Source organism: Serinus canaria, chromosome Z, assembly GCF_022539315.1.
Source record: "Serinus canaria isolate serCan28SL12 chromosome Z, serCan2020, whole genome shotgun sequence".
In the NCBI taxonomy this organism is placed as follows: Eukaryota; Metazoa; Chordata; class Aves; order Passeriformes; family Fringillidae; genus Serinus; species Serinus canaria.
In genome coordinates, this window is record NC_066343.1 from 65,111,647 (window position 1) to 65,127,087 (window position 15,441).

At 38.7% G+C, this 15,441-nt stretch overlaps 1 protein-coding gene across 2 annotated transcripts in view; it reads left to right on the plus strand.

The window, feature by feature from the left end:
- ADAMTS12 (ADAM metallopeptidase with thrombospondin type 1 motif 12) overlaps window positions 1–15,441 on the plus strand; it is a 147,041-nt gene that overhangs the window by 45,658 nt on the left and 85,942 nt on the right. The window contains exon 3 of one of the 2 annotated variants that reach the window (XM_030237353.2): window positions 6,338–6,512. The exons of the other annotated variant lie outside the window; for it this stretch is intronic. Within the exon in view, the coding sequence (XP_030093213.2) occupies window positions 6,338–6,512 (175 nt within the window). The remainder of the gene's footprint in view (window positions 1–6,337; window positions 6,513–15,441) is intronic. 2 annotated transcript variants of the gene reach the window in all.

Consider the following 15,441-nt stretch of genomic DNA (forward strand, 5'->3'; position numbering starts at 1 on the left):
TTGTCTTCGGAGGAATTGGGCAAACTCTTTTGTCTCAGAACAGTAACACTTGCCTGAGTTGTTTTTTGTTCCCAAATGAAGTAAAAACGTGATAATCTCACCCTCTTGGGGCTAAAGTCAAAGTAAGCCTCTTGCTCTTGAGAAAGCAGTGTGGGTTTTTATTACTTTTTTCCCCACTAGTTACCATTAACCTTAACTAGTTACCATTAAAGCTTCCCATCTAAAAACAGAGGAGGAGGGGAAAAGGCAAAGCATAAATATGGGGAATAGTAAAAAACTCATAAAAGGTATATTACTGTTCACCAAAGAGCGTCCTTCAAGCTGGATAGCAAAGCTGATTGATGTTCAAACTTATATTTAGCTTGCTATTATATTCACCTTGAGATAGAGCTTGAGACCTTATTACTTTTTCATCCTCCTTGCTTGATACAGTGCAAGTGTGACCTAGCTGACTTTTGCAGGAGGAAACTCATCTGGGCGTATTTAATTCTCAAGGTAACATCTTCAACTGATGTAGCTTGCTGTGTGGCTCAGAGCACGGGCGAGGCACCGTGCACCCAGGCTGTGCTGGTGGGATATCACCTCAGAGCCTTTGGACAGACCAGGCAGCCCAAAGAGCTGTGACCTAGTCTTCCTCCAAGACCCAGGGATCTCAGCAGCAGCTGAGCAACAAGGAAATACTGACAGAAGGAGGCTCAGATCTTCAGAGTGCTCTGAACTTCAGGCAGTCCTTGGTGGTCTGTCTCAGCTGCAGTGTGAAAATCACATTGGTAAATAGAAGAAGGGTTGAAACTGTGATTGAGTTAATGAATTTTTAATCAACTGTGCCATGCCATCTACCCGCTGCATGCTCAGTGTTTGGCAAACACACCTTGTTTCAGCTTACTAGAACCAGCGTTGAGTGCTGTGTAAAATTTATTAAATACTATCTTTGCTCTATTTCAAGACCATAAAAATGTCCAGTTGCTAGTACTCTAGTGGGCAAAAAGTACCCTGTTGGAATTTAATGTTGTGTCTGAGTTTTAAGTGCAACAAAGAAGGACAGTTTTGGCTTGTGTAGATCCAATGGGATGTATTTCAAAAAATATGAAGTGAGAATGTGGAAAGGAGCTGGACAATATGAAGTGACTGCTGCTGGGCATGGTTAGAGATGTAGGAGCTTCATGTTCTTCTGGAGCTGCTGGATTTCACAGCTTCAGAGATGCTACCTAACGAGGCTCAAAGAGACTTAATGGCCAGGTAATTATCATAATTTGTGGATTTTCTGTAGTGAGAGAAAAAGATGGGATATTTCTGTGATGCAAGTATAGCAGCAGCAACAGGGTATCCACAAGTAAATGTAGGAATAAGATGCCTGGACTGTTTGTTCTTAAGGAAAATCACTAAATAGAGGGAGTAATAAATGTTTTTAGGATGGACAGTAAAGATGGTAGTGGAGGATGCCATGACCGGAATGAAGCATGAACAAAGATGTCTTTTAAAATTACGTGCTCCAAGTTGTACATTTGCAAGTGAGTATGCTGCAGTCTCTACAGAAGATTAATTTCACAGAGAATTTCCTTCAGTAGAAGTGAATATACCTAGGCTGCTTCAGATTCTGTGTGAAATGCAAAGCTTAGAGTGAGTTCAAGATCCATAAAAGTGACACCTGATTCAGAATTATTTAATGAACTGCATCTGTGTCATAGCAGAGGGCAAATGAATTCATATTTGGATTGTTTGCTTCTCTTACGTGTTCTTATAACAGCTGGGGGTTTTAGTGCTTTAGCTTCTTAAGACTTATCCTAGATAACCTTCATCCAGAAAGAGTGAATAAAAAGATGAGGTTGAGTGTGGTCACCATCAAGCTGATGCTGTAACCCAGAGGATTGATTCTCTGCCAAGTTTCTCTGAGTGATTGTGTATCTTAAGTAGTTGTATGGTAGCGGATGGATATGGCCCTAGAGACTTTTCTTCCTTGGCTGAGGATACCCTCTCAGCCAGAAAGACCCTTCTCTGTGAGGTATCCAGAACTGATAGGTCTCTTGGGAACCTGGGAACTGGAGTATGTCAGACAATCCTTCCTCTCCAGATTCTTTATTTTCTTCCAAAAAAGCCCATCTTGCTGTAAATTTGGCTTTTTTTTCCTCTTATCCTGTGTCTGAACTTTCTGAGCTCACATTGTCCAGGGCATAAATCTGCACCTCTGGCCAGTTTTCTGTCAGTTCCTAAAATATTATAGCAAGTGTGACAAAAGTATGTAAAATCTCATGGAATTAGAGTGTTCTGTTCTTTCACTTACTTTGTCATAAAATAAGCTATTTTTATTTCCAACCAAAGCTACGTTGAACCACAAGGCTGTGTTTCTGTATCACAACACTTTCTTCACTAAATTATGCTAAAGCATAGTTTTTTTCTGTAGAAGTGTGTACAAGTTAGACTGGGTGGTGTTCATAAAGATCTTCCATCAAATTACTCAGTACCTGAAAACCCCAACCTTTTTCTGTTCTGAGCAACATCATGGCAGGTGGTATTTTTTCCTAGGTCCGTCTGAGGATGTAGTGAAAAATCTCATCTGGATGCTAGGTTTTTCTTTTGACTGAAATAGGAACAGATGAGAAATTCAAAAAGAAAGATCCCTGGGAAATAAAAAAAATGGGACATACAGAAAGGAACTAAGTGATTAGCTAAAATAAATTTAGTATGTGTAATGTTAACAGATCATTTACTTCACCAGCTCAGTTTAGATTGTTTGCTGTAGTTCTCTGATAATGCAAGTTTCATATGCCACAATATTTTCTTTAATTCTTTTACTCAAACCTAGTTTCTCTTACCATGTATTACGGTTATAATAAGCACCTGGAGCAAAGTACCTAAAGGTAAAACCCAAATCTTGTCCTCTTCTTTCATGTTGCTTCTAAAAGTTGCTGTATTTTCAGATTCTCTCAGTGTCCTGTTGTCAAAATTATTGTTTGAACCTTGTTGTCAGAAAGGTTGTTTAGTTTCATGGAGTTACTCACTGTTCTCACTACAGATGTAATTTTTTTGGGCACTATTGTCAACATACTGTTACTGTAGCTTTAGACTACAGATTGTTGTTTTTTCCTTCCTTTTTTCTCCTAACAAACACCCACTAATTCTAGGCCCTCCTGTCTGGTGTAGTATTGCAATTTCAAAACTATAGCCAAGAGTAAAGCTGCTCTCTCCCTTCCCACAGGACTCAGCTTCAGCTTCCCATGTGGAACTGATTGAAAAAAATATGCCAGAAAATGTTTTTTGACAAACTCCCGAGCTTTGACCAAAAGAAATATGTGAAAACTATGTGATTTACACTGGAAAATGCAGATTCTACTGAAAATCAAAACATTTTGAAACGTAGTTGAAAACTTTTAAGTCAGAGGTGTTCCAGAATCATCAGTGTCCTTTTGGCAAGAGACATGCAATGTAGGAGATGTGATATGTTCAGGGAGTTGTTTGTTTTAAAATAATGAGGCACATGAATAAAAATCCCATGAAGTGATGTAGCAGCACTCCCAAATACAGTATGGTAAGCATTTGCAGCTGCAGCATGTCAGAATCTGAGGGCAAAGAGTGAGATTTGAAAGAGGGGAGAACAACAGTTTATAAAAAATGCTGTGGTAGATTTTTAGATTTTTCACCTGTAGGCTTTGAGGGAAGCACATACCCCCCAGACAAGCACACAGACACTCCCCACCCCTATTTTCTGACCATGTCTGTTGCTGTATTACATGATAGCTTTTCATAAGGAAGTTCAAATGAGGAAAGCTTCTCTGCAGTCATTATTTTTCTGTGGTGATAACTAAACCTTTTCATTAATGTAAATATGAATGGCTTTTTTCTGATGAGGCTTTCATAACTGCCCTCCTTTGTGTATTCTGACGCTGTGTGAATGCACTCAAAAGCAGGTGAGGATCAGAAAAAGCTTACATTGTATTTACATAGCTTGAAATCTGATGGACTTTAAATGAAAAATTCTTGCTGTTATATTTATGAGTCAGAAAAGAACAGCTATGAAGAGCAAAACTAAAAATGTATGTAATCAGCAAAGGGAATTTTGCCAGTCCTCATTGCTTTGAAGTAAGTTTAATGTGAAGATTGGTCTTTTTTTTCTTTGGTCTCAGTTAGTGTCAGCATTTACTTTATTGGTGGATAGCTTGTGCAGGTTGAAAGTGCAAATGCAAAGCAAGAGTTTAGTAAGTGCTGGAAGCCTCTGGAAGCTTTTGGAATGCCTCTATGTGCTGGAAATGGGCTTTTACAGTCACATTCATGTAATGAAATTTTGCTTTTTTCAGCTTGGATAGACAGCTGAATTTTAACATGCAAGCATTGATGAAGGAGCTTGAGGTTACCACTGATAGGCTTACTTCACCTTTTTTAGGATTGTCTGGCCTTTCTTGTTGCAGACAGACATTGACACAATAATCTGGGGACTATTGCCACTTGCTTTCAAAAATCTGGGTCTGCAAATGGAAGATGGCTAGTTCTTCGTCCCAGCTGGCTTAAAACCCCACAAAATAATCAAATAATCCAGTCACAAATTAAAAATATCCAGGAAAGATTGAACCCTGTGGAATGAAAAGGAATGGGCAAGGATTTGTGAAGGTGCATTGATTGCCTGAGCAGCAAGAGGAAAGCACATCACAGATCTCCTGATAGGACCACATAGGACCACTGTAGATGCATTCTTGCTGTATGGATTAACCCCTGCCTGAAAGTTTTATCCAAAGTGAACATGGATAAAACGGCTGCTTCTGTGTGTGGCTCTGATCCTGTGCCTTGATTTATGATTTAAAAAGAGACATAAGCGTTTTTTTGTATGTTGTTTAATAATCAGAAGTCTCAATCTCTTTTTTTTTTTTTTTAATGAAACAAAACCCATACAGGCAGTAGCTGTAATCCCAGATGAACAAACACATGTGACGATGAGTCCTGAACCTTTGATGCTTTAGGGGTATAAACACAGCTTCAAACCAGCACCAACCTCTGGCTTTAAAACTTCGACTTCCATTGCAAAGAGTTTCTGATCTTCAGAACTGTCGGGTAAACTGTGAAATGGGAGTCACAGTTATTTATTTGCACAAGTTTGCTGTGGGATGTATTGGCCCTGTGGCAGTATGTGTGGAGGCAGGTGTCTCACTGAGCTGCTCCTTGTCTCCTTCTACATAGAGCCCATGGTTATTTTTTAGTTTTATGAGTGCTTTTCTTCCATTCAAATTATTTCTTTCGTATCTTTAACCTCATGCTGGCTTTCACAATTATCCAGAGAAACTCTAAGGCTTTGGAATATTTAAAAAAGATTTGCAAATTTGTCTGCCATTCTATGTTTGAATACAGCAGGTGCAGGAATAAACTGTTACTGCATTTTTTCCTTCTTCCAGAATAGGTTAAGAGGGGTGCACTGACCACAGCAAGAAAGTAAAGAGGAAAAACAGCCAGGACTGGAATACCCCAGCCTCCTGTCCCATCCCCAGTGTGGTCTGAGTTGTCAGTAGATCCTTTGCTTTTAGGTTCAGTATTGCTCCATATATCTTGACATGGAAGAGCAGTACAGTGGTTTTGCAATGTTTGCAGTCCCTGCCAAAATGCTGACACAATGGACCAAGGCAATGCGGGGTTGGAAGTATGTCCTGGATCATGGCAGAGTGAGGTGTAAAAGGACCCTGTGCAGTCCAGATGGATATCAAGGGCCCTGTGGCTTAGGCAGAACGGGGAGGCTGATACAGAAGTTTTAGCATGTGAAATGTTGCAGCCTTTTTAGCTGTTCTACTGGATGTTCTCAATGGCTTGCTAATTCTCAAAAATTTTCTTATTGCTTCCATTGTAGCATTGGGAGCCAGTGAGGGTTTATGGTTTGAGACAAACTTGGACCACAGAGTCCAGCCCATCAGATGGGTTGGGTAATTGACTGTGGGACTGCAGCTGGGAACAGAATTTTGATTTGCACTTATGAAACAGCTTCTATTCCAGTCTTGATCTCTGGGGAAGGGGTGCAAAATACCAGAAGAACAAGATGCAGCTCTTCCTTGTGCATCATGTTTGTCAAATCAGCTTTTGACCTTTTACTGGCTTTATAAAAATATGAGAGTCTTTGACTCAGTTTCAGGTTATTAGGAAGGAGATATTTTTTCTGTTTCACTTTGGACTGTAATGACTTTGAGGTATGAAACAGCCTAGATGTATGCAGCAGAATAAATACTGAAAACCTGTTATGTTCATATTTCTCCAGTGTAATGACTGGCTTCTGAGGAAAGCTTGGGGTTGGTGGTATGAGCAGTATATTTGTTTTTGTTTTCTAGTACTGAACAGAAGAGATTAACTCTTTTGTGCTTATTTTCAGACTGGATATTTCCATCTGCCCCATGGGGATTACTTCATTGAGCCCATTAAAAAGCATCCACAGAAGGAGGGAACACCCCATCCCCATATTATCTATGGTGCAAATAACCTTCAAAATGCTTTAAGGAGAAGACGGGCCATCCCGATGGAAAAGGAACGAGCATGTGGACTGAATGGTACTAATTTTGCTGGATTTCAGCCTATTTGCTTTCTGAATCTTTTTAAGCAGCTATTTTCCAGTGGTGTGTGCCTTTCCTTCTGCCAGGCTTTTTAAAATTCTGTAAGAAAAGATTATGCAAAATGAGAGCATCTTAATCAAAACATCACAGGAGCCACCCATCTGTGTTCCTTTCTGAAAAGTTAAATCCTCCTTATGACTACTGGGATATGTTTTTCACACCATTGATCCTGTCTACCCCTCAATTTTTCTCCAACCAGAACTGTTCAGTGAATTTGAAACCTGAATGCTTGAGGAGTTCTGGGATAAAAAGCTTTGCAGTCAGCATTATTTTTAATAAAATGTTCTCACTCCATGCCAAGTTCTGTCTTCAACATAAAATAACTCCTGTCTAGTCCATGGTTTAAATTTAGGATTTCTAGATTTTCTGTGATTGTTAGCAGATTATTTAAAGAGTTTTATTTAGGTATTCTGAGAGTGAAGTACTGGGCATCAAGAGCAAGGCTTTTTAGTGGAAGTAAAAATAGCTTTAATATTGGTGCAGTGATACTCAGGATTATGTCTTGTGAAAACAAACTAGTACACTATGCTGGAAGGGAAGACTGTATCTAGAGGGTTGTTGGCATCTCATAATTACAAAATTAGTTCCTTTATTTAGTAAAATCATTTCCTTGATTTATTTCACACCAAGAATGTACAGATTTTGTGTTAGTTTTCTGATGTTTGAGGCCTTGGATCTAAGTCTGCACCAAACTTTACAAAGATAGTATTGGTAGGGATGAATCTGTAATTACTTCCATGACCTAAGGCCTGAGTTATGTACAAATAGAGCTGCAGAATACACAGGAATGTGTTTCTGTCTTTCACAGGTCAGTGGTTTAAGAGAAGTTGGTTCCTTTCCAGGAATGGAAACTGAAAGGAGGAATGTAGGAATTTTTAATCTCCAATCATGATTGCTGGTGAAGTTTTACTGCTGTGTAATATGGATTGATAAATTAAAGAAGCAAAGAACAACTTGACCCCCCTATATTTCGGGTCATAGACCTGAAGTGCACTTCTTGCTTGCTGGCCCAAGGTAGTGCAAAATGGTAACAGGGGGAAAAAAGTGAGAAAGATGATGAGGGAGTTACTCAGTCTTCTGTGATACTGGGAAGGTAAAGGAGAAGCCATAAGAATTAATATGAATGCTGCTCCATTTTATTATTCATCTAATGAAAGTATATGTCTTCTTAATAGAAAATAACCCTGGATTTGAAAAAAACAGGAGTGTTTAAAGGTAATGTTTATATTGGTGTCAATTTCAAATAGCTCCCTGAATTTTCATTCCTTCTGATGACTACTGGGCTAGACAAGAGAAATTAGTTTAGATTTTTCTGTGAAGAATGAGGAAGTTGTTCTTGCCTACTGTCTTCCAGGTTTTTTATGGATGAAATAACATCTGCATGCAGTAATCTCAAGTGTGGAGAGGACATAGGAGATCCTTGGGAACATGTTGTGTGCTTGCTTTGTGTGGTCTGCTTATTTTCTTTCTACCTCTCACTTTTTGCCTCTTGTATCTTTCTTGAAAGTCACGCAGAATGAGACAGAAAAAGCCTGGCTGTACCTGGACACTGAAAAAAGATCATAACTTCTCTACATCACTTAGATTAGCTAAGTCCGCTCTAACAGACTTGTCAATTTAAACTCCCAGTCTGATGCTACTCATTTCAAAGTGACAGAATTATTTCTGGTGATAGTATGTTCATTATATTGCAGGCAAACAAAGATGAACTAACAAATTAGTCAGCTATAATTTATGTTTATTTTTTAACAGTCAGCCCTTAGAGGTAATACCTGCTTTTAACCAAACCATAATCTTGGCTTTTATCAAAGTTAAAGAATCAGTGTGAAGAAATGTATGGAAATGGTTTTACCATTTCCATCATTACATTTTTCCCCTTTGTTTTACAGCATATAACAATAAAATCCTCAAAAAGCCTTAACATTAAAGTTGTGTGTTATGTGTCCTGGGCTGCATCCAGAGCCCCGTGGGCAGCAAGGCAGGGAGGGGATTCTGCCCCTCTGCTCTGCTCTGCTCTGCTCTGCTCTGCTCTGCTGAGACCCACCTGGAGCACTGCATCCAGAGCTGGGCTCCCAGCACAGGAGGGACAGGGACTTGCTGGAGTCAGCGCAGAGGACAGACCAAGATGGTCAGAGGAGCATTTTCCACCCTGGAGAAAAAAAGGCTTTGGAGAGAACTAATTGTGGCCTTCCAGTACCAGAAGGGAGCTTGCAAGAAGGATGGAGAGAGAGTTTTTACAAGGGTTTGGAGTGAAAAGAAAGGGGAAAATGGCTTTAAACTGAAAGAGAGTAGATTTATATAAGATATTAGCAAAAAAGTCTTTATCTTGAGGGTGATGGAGCTCTGGAACAAGTTGCCCAGAGAAGTTGTGAATGCGCCATCCCTGGCAGTGTTCCAGGCCAGGCTGGATGGATCTCTGGTCTAGTTGACGATGTCCCTGCCCGTGGCAGGGAGTTGAAACTAGATGATCTTTCAGGTTCCTTCCAAACCAAGCCATTCTGTGTTTTATCTCATTTCTGAGTAGCCAGCTTTTCGAGAGGGATAGAAGAAAGAAAGAATTCAGTGTCATCTTGTATTGATACTGCACATTGTCAGAGCAGTGCTCTTGTTAGAAGTGAAATACAGAAGGAGAAGGGAAAAGTGTTACAATTCTTGCTTCCTATGCCAAGTGTATATTCTACTTAGACTTTAGTAAATACCTTGTGCATAAATAAATTTTAAAGGTAGTAAGTTGATTCTACCACCTTTTCAGGATTTCATGTACTTCATGCTTTTGAGGTTGGTGCCAGAAATTGTGCACCCATATGACATCACAGATAGCTTAGAGTAATGCCTTTTGGGATCCCTTCAAGGCAAAGCATTTTCAATTTGCAGATCACAGTTATTTATAAAAACTAATTCTGTTTTATAGGTTAAATTCCATTTTGTGTTTTCAACCCTCAGCAGCCGCTGAGCTGGGGCTTAGCTGATGAAGAGTTGCCTATTGTATGTCTTATAGGAACTGGTGTTCAAATATTTTAACCTTGTGGGCTGAAATTCATCATGCAAAGTGCCTGCATTTGTTTATTTGAGCTCTGACTTTGTCAGGCTTTTTAAAATTAAACTAAGATGAGTTATTTCTGTGACACTTGGTATGTGTTCGGGTTAAAGCGTAGTGGTGATTTTTGCTTGAAGAAGTTGAATCACCTCGATGCTTACAAGTCAGTGCACAGAGTTGAGTGGTGATAGTAGAAATCTTCAGACAGAAACTAATCTGCCTGTCAGGCAAGGAATATAAAGACTAGTTGTACAGATGAAATCAAAGTAAAGTAATTACTACAGGGGGGAATACGTAGAGGATGCTAATCCTCTGTGCAGTCTTTTTCCAGGTTTGGTTTTTTTTTTAACGCAAGATCTTTGTCTCTTGGAAGAAGCCTTGTGCAACAACAACTTTTACAAATTTTACTGTGGCAACCACTGCATGAATATCCAGGGTCCAGCCTGCTTTTTACTTCTCTTGCCTACATGCAATAATGCTTTAGAATCAGTGACTTCCCTGTAGTCTTGCAATGTTTACATTAATTACTTTATAATTAGTATTATCTATAACAGTTTCAGATACTTGGAGAAGAATCATCGCAGTAAATTATGTAAATTAAAACTTATGTTTGTTTTGCACTGCTGCCTCTGTCATTATCTGCATGCAGAACTGAGTTACTAATATTGAAAGCAATACTGGACTCTCCTAGCACCTGACTCCTGTACATTTGAAATATGCGTGAGAAGTAACAGAAAAGATAAATGAAAAGTGTCCCTGTGCCTTATAAAAAACCTCTCTAACCCTTTGTGCCCTCAGGAGAGGAAACTGGAAACTGAGGATCTGGGAATTTGAAGTTTTTTTCTTCAAAATAGGCAATTTAAAAAACTAACTTGACAGTGCTCTGAGATATAATTTAAGGAAGGAGGAATTATCCTACCTTGTGCAGAAAAAGAAGTGATCTCCTGTTCCTTCTGCTCGTTTTCATGCAGTCTGTCACAAGTTGGTTTTTTTTTTTTGGTTTTTTTTTTTTTTTTTTTTTTTTTTTTTTTTTTTTTTTTTTTTTTTTTTTTTTTTTTTTTTTTTTGTTTTTTGTTTTTTGTGGTTTTTTTTTGTTTGTTTGTTTGTTTGTTTGTTTTGTTTGTTTGTGAGCTTCAAAATAAGAGAAATTTTGTGAAGTTTGTGAGTGAAAATGCTGTAATGAAAATGTTGTAATGAAGCTCTTCCTAAGTGCTGCCAGGAGGGGACTGTGCAAACAGATGGCCTTCTTTCCCTTGCCCTAGAGAGAAGAACAGGTTGCTGTTGTTCAGAGGGTGAGGCAGTTAAGTTTCTGCAGATTGCAACCCGGTGATTGCTGCAGAAGGCTGTGAAGTGTAACTAAGGCATGAAAGGTTTAGGGTATTAAAATAGATCTCTGAGAATGTGTAATTGAAGCTTTAGGTATACAAAAAATTGTTATATATTTTACCATCATTTTGGCATTGAGGTATTTGATCGATCTGAAGTTAGGATTAGTTTGGGGTTTACACCCTCCTTGTCTGCAGAGAAGTTACAAATCTTAAAACTGATTTTTTTGCATTTGGAGCAATTTTGCTCCAGAATTGTAACTGTGATGGGATAAAGCTGGAGTGAAAGAAAGAAGAGGTTAGCTGCTGTGTGAAATGGTGAGGAGGGGAAGGGGAGGTTAAGGAGCAGAACAACATTGTCTGTGCAAAACTGGTTTTTAACAGTTTTTCCATCATCACTCAAAATTTAAGTATTTTGAGTGATGATGGCATAATTCATTTAACAGAAATCTACAATGCTGTTGAACTGTTTCAAGCAATTACTACCCGTTGTGCTTTCTCTGTCTGCAGGACTTTATTCAATCATGGTCTTGGTTTTTGATGATTAACTTGATACTGCCAAAGGCTTCTCTTCAGTTTTAATGCTTGCAAGTGTACAGTACTAGTAATACTTGCTTTTGACCCTGAAATCCTTCATTTAATCACTTGAAAGAAGGAGAGCGAAAAAACCCAGGGCAATATTTTATTCTCAAGCAATAACCTCTCTTATTTTGTTTTAGAAGGACATTGTGGCCAATGTAAGTAACTTTGCTTGAACTCCTGATTGTAAGCTCAGAACTCCTGGTAGAGGCTCTATAGCTTCTGTCTGCTTTTAAAAAAGTTGCTGATATTTTCCCAATATCTCTTTATCCTGTATTTAATCACATCAGTTATAATTCAGCCTAATTAGCTTGGTTTCTCCAGGACATGGAGAAAATTATTCATAGAATGGTAAGTTGGCACATTGAAATTTAGTAACTGATAATTCAGCCTCAATTTAGGGAAGAGCACCTTTCTCACTGCATGGCTCTTCTTCCTGCAGCTGGCTCTTCTAAGCTGTTTATGAGATGCTTCTCATTAAAAAAGAGCAAATAGGGACCTTCAGTCAGAATTACCTCTATTTTAAAGCAGGTACAACGAAGCAAACAGCTTGCAGAAGAACACAGAGTATCTCTCATCTCTGAAAGTTTGCACTGAACTGAAAAAAGTGAGTGCCTCCTTGTGCAGACAGCAGTATTTAGCATTTCAGAGGCGGGGAACCTGGGAAATAAAAGACATGAGGATTGGTTTATCACAGCAGTCAGTGTGGCAATTGCTGCTAACTGGTATCAGAACACTTCCCCCCTCCCCAGACAACTTCATGGAATGAAACCAAAATATTCTAACTTTTGGTTTTCAGGAATACATGGGAGGTTTTTTTAGTTGCTCTCAGTACAGGTAGAGGAATAAGGAATAAAATACTGATTTTTCTGCCATTCTTCCTCTCCAGTTAAATGAGTGAGGAGTCAAAACTAGAGGTTTACCCAAGTGGACTGAAGTTTGTGCTCAGCAAGGGCCTGAAATGGCTCAATGCTGGCAGAGTGCTGGCACCTGCTTTCCCTGTCCCTGATTATTTTCTCAGTTTCTTCTCTTTTCTGATGGAATTTTACTTTCAGTATTTCACTTGCTCCTATTAACTGAAGCAAAGTGAATTCCCTAAGTGCTTGTGTTATCCAGGAGGTGGGGAACAAAAATCTGTCAACGCAGTATTGTTGTTATAAGGTCATAATTGTTGCTTGTTGCCACCATACATGCTACCTCACTCAAAGACTGAATAAATTTTAAAGTTCTGTGACAAGCCATTTTCCAAATAATATGAATCAAACCTATAAGGAGGGAAAAGTTTTTCTTCATTGAGATTCACCAGTCTTTCTTTTCAGTCACCTTGCCACAGGAAAGAAAGTGTTTGCTACACCATGCTTGCTTACTGTATTTGCTTTCCTGTAATTTTAAGGGTAGTCTGTGATCTCTTCTATGTCTTCATTGAAAGTTTGCTTGACTGCTTATCAGATTGAGGAGTGTCAGTCTGCATCCAGACTAACTTAATTCAGGATGTCTAACTGAATACTGTCTTAGAGGAATATATTGTGCTCTTGCTCTGTACCTGTAGCTTTCCTTATCAAACTGTGTGTGATGCTATTGCACTTCTTGAGTTTAGCAATTGATTTGGTAAACAAATGCCTTGGGAATATAAATGTTGAATTGATGCACTATTGATTTGGAGAGCAGTAGTACACTTTAAAGTTAAACTGTTACATATCACATCCATCCCTTTCCCTTTTGGAGAATAACAATGACCTTGAATAATTGTAAACCACATTTTCAGAGGTGAAATAGAAAACTCAGAAAGCTAAGCTGCATTTGGTTAAACGTTTCTGATGCAGGACTTTGAAAATTTGGTCAGAACACTTGATCCATTAACAGAGTAGTATTGGCAAAGATGTTTAGCCTTCAGTCTGGTTAGGGCCAGATTTCTCAGTCATACTAAGCTCCCTGTGAACCTTCTAATAAGAAACTACAATTACCTTATTATTTCTGGGCAGATGACAGATTTCCAATTCTCAGAAGTGCTCCACTCGTTCTGTGGTGCTGATGAACTGATACTGGCTCAGTGTCCAGAATTAGTGTCTCTCGAGTTGCATATCCTTGATGAGCCTCCTGTTGCAGATGACCCACTTTAAGCAGGTGTCTGAGTTCAGTTTTTCTGCATGAAACACTATGTCCTTGCTTGTGGCTGTGTTCTCTGCAATTTGTGTCCCTGAACTTGGATCCATTTTGTGTGCTTGGGGAGAGTCCTTTGGAGCAATTATACTTCAAAGGCATTCATAATATTCCTCTAAGCATAGGTTTTAGCTTTCTGGTTTAGTTGGGAATGAGAGAAACTGCATAACTTAGGAGGTTACTTTTTCTATCCACTACTACTTCAGTTAACTTGTAAACTCCCTCCTTTTTAAGGATAAGTGGGGCCCCATTTGCACTTTATCCCACACCATGCACAATTGCTTGGGCTGCACAAATATCCTGCACCCGTGTGGTATTTCTCTACTCTCCTGAAATAAACTGTATATAAATAACAAGCTGATGAGATGCTGTTCACTGAAAGGTCATATAGATTACACACTTTTTTTTTCCTAATAAATGGAATTATCCCAAAGAATTCATCTTTATGCAAAAAAAAGTGGACAGAAGATTGCTGTGCTAAAAGATATAGAAAATGTTTTTAGTTGCTGCCCTTAAATACTGCACTTGTTTGAAGATTTTGTGGAACTGTTTTCTTATATGTCCAGGTTTCTCTATGAAGTACCATAGGAGAAAATATTGATTTTTTTCCTCCCACAAACTCATTTAGACTTACCACTTCCATTGCGAATATTCAAACTTACTTCAGCAAACAGCATGTAATATGTCTTAGCTGAAAAAAAAATAGGTATTCCTGTGTTCTTTAAACAGTGGTAACGAGGTCTTTATACACATAAATGAGATTGCTACAGAAAGTCTCTCCTAAACTGTTCTAATCAATGTCAAGAAACACTGTCCCAGAAATAATGTTTGTGCAAAATAAAAAGTCCAAAGTTTTTATATCCTTTATTAATCTTTCTTGTAAAAATTTTCTTGGTCTAACACTTTCCTCTTTTGCAGAGCAGCTTTTGAGTTGAAGCTAATGAGAGAGATATTTTTATATTTTAAATGCTTTTAAAACACAGTTAAAACACAATGTCAGCTTGTCTCCTAAAGTTTCTGCCAAAGTTGAAATCAGCAGCAAGTTTCTTGTCTGCCCAAACTTTAAAACAAGCTGAATCAAGCTCCTTCCTCTCTGATCTGCACTGTTGTTGGTTGAGCCCCAGTCTGAGTTCCCTTCAGCTCTCTGGAGGTTTTGGATTTGAATCAACCTCTTCTTTCAAGTACGGTTTCAACAAGGGATCATTCCTGTAATTTTCTGTATTATTTGCTTGACATTATTTTCCTGATGTTCTCCAGCTAAAACACTCGCTGAACCACTCTGCTTTGTGGCATTTTCTTTTCAGCATCCCAGCTGCATTCATTGCCCATGGTGAGGTGCTTCTATCAGTCAGGTCTTCCTCTGAGTAACTGGAAGATGATGAGAGAGTTGAAATCTCATCTGTCACGGAGGTCACACCAAAGAAGGGAACTAAAAGAAGGGAGTTTCTTGCAAAGCCTGGACTGGTAACATTGATCGATCGGCAGCTGAAAGTTGTTCAAGCAGAGATAGCCTTTATATTGGGGAATGAATTACTAAACAGCCTCTTCCTCAGCTTAGGGTTGTAACTTGGTTTTGTTCATAACTATTTATTTTTTTGGTATTTTTCTCTCCTTAAGCTATAATTAATCATACTGTTTTATGGTGAATGTGAACTGGATATTTCTTTCAGGCAAACCTGTATTTTTCCCCCCTTTCTGGTCCAATGCATTTACATACCTTTATCATCCTAAGGTTTCCTGGTGAGAATAGTAGTCAGGGAATTTT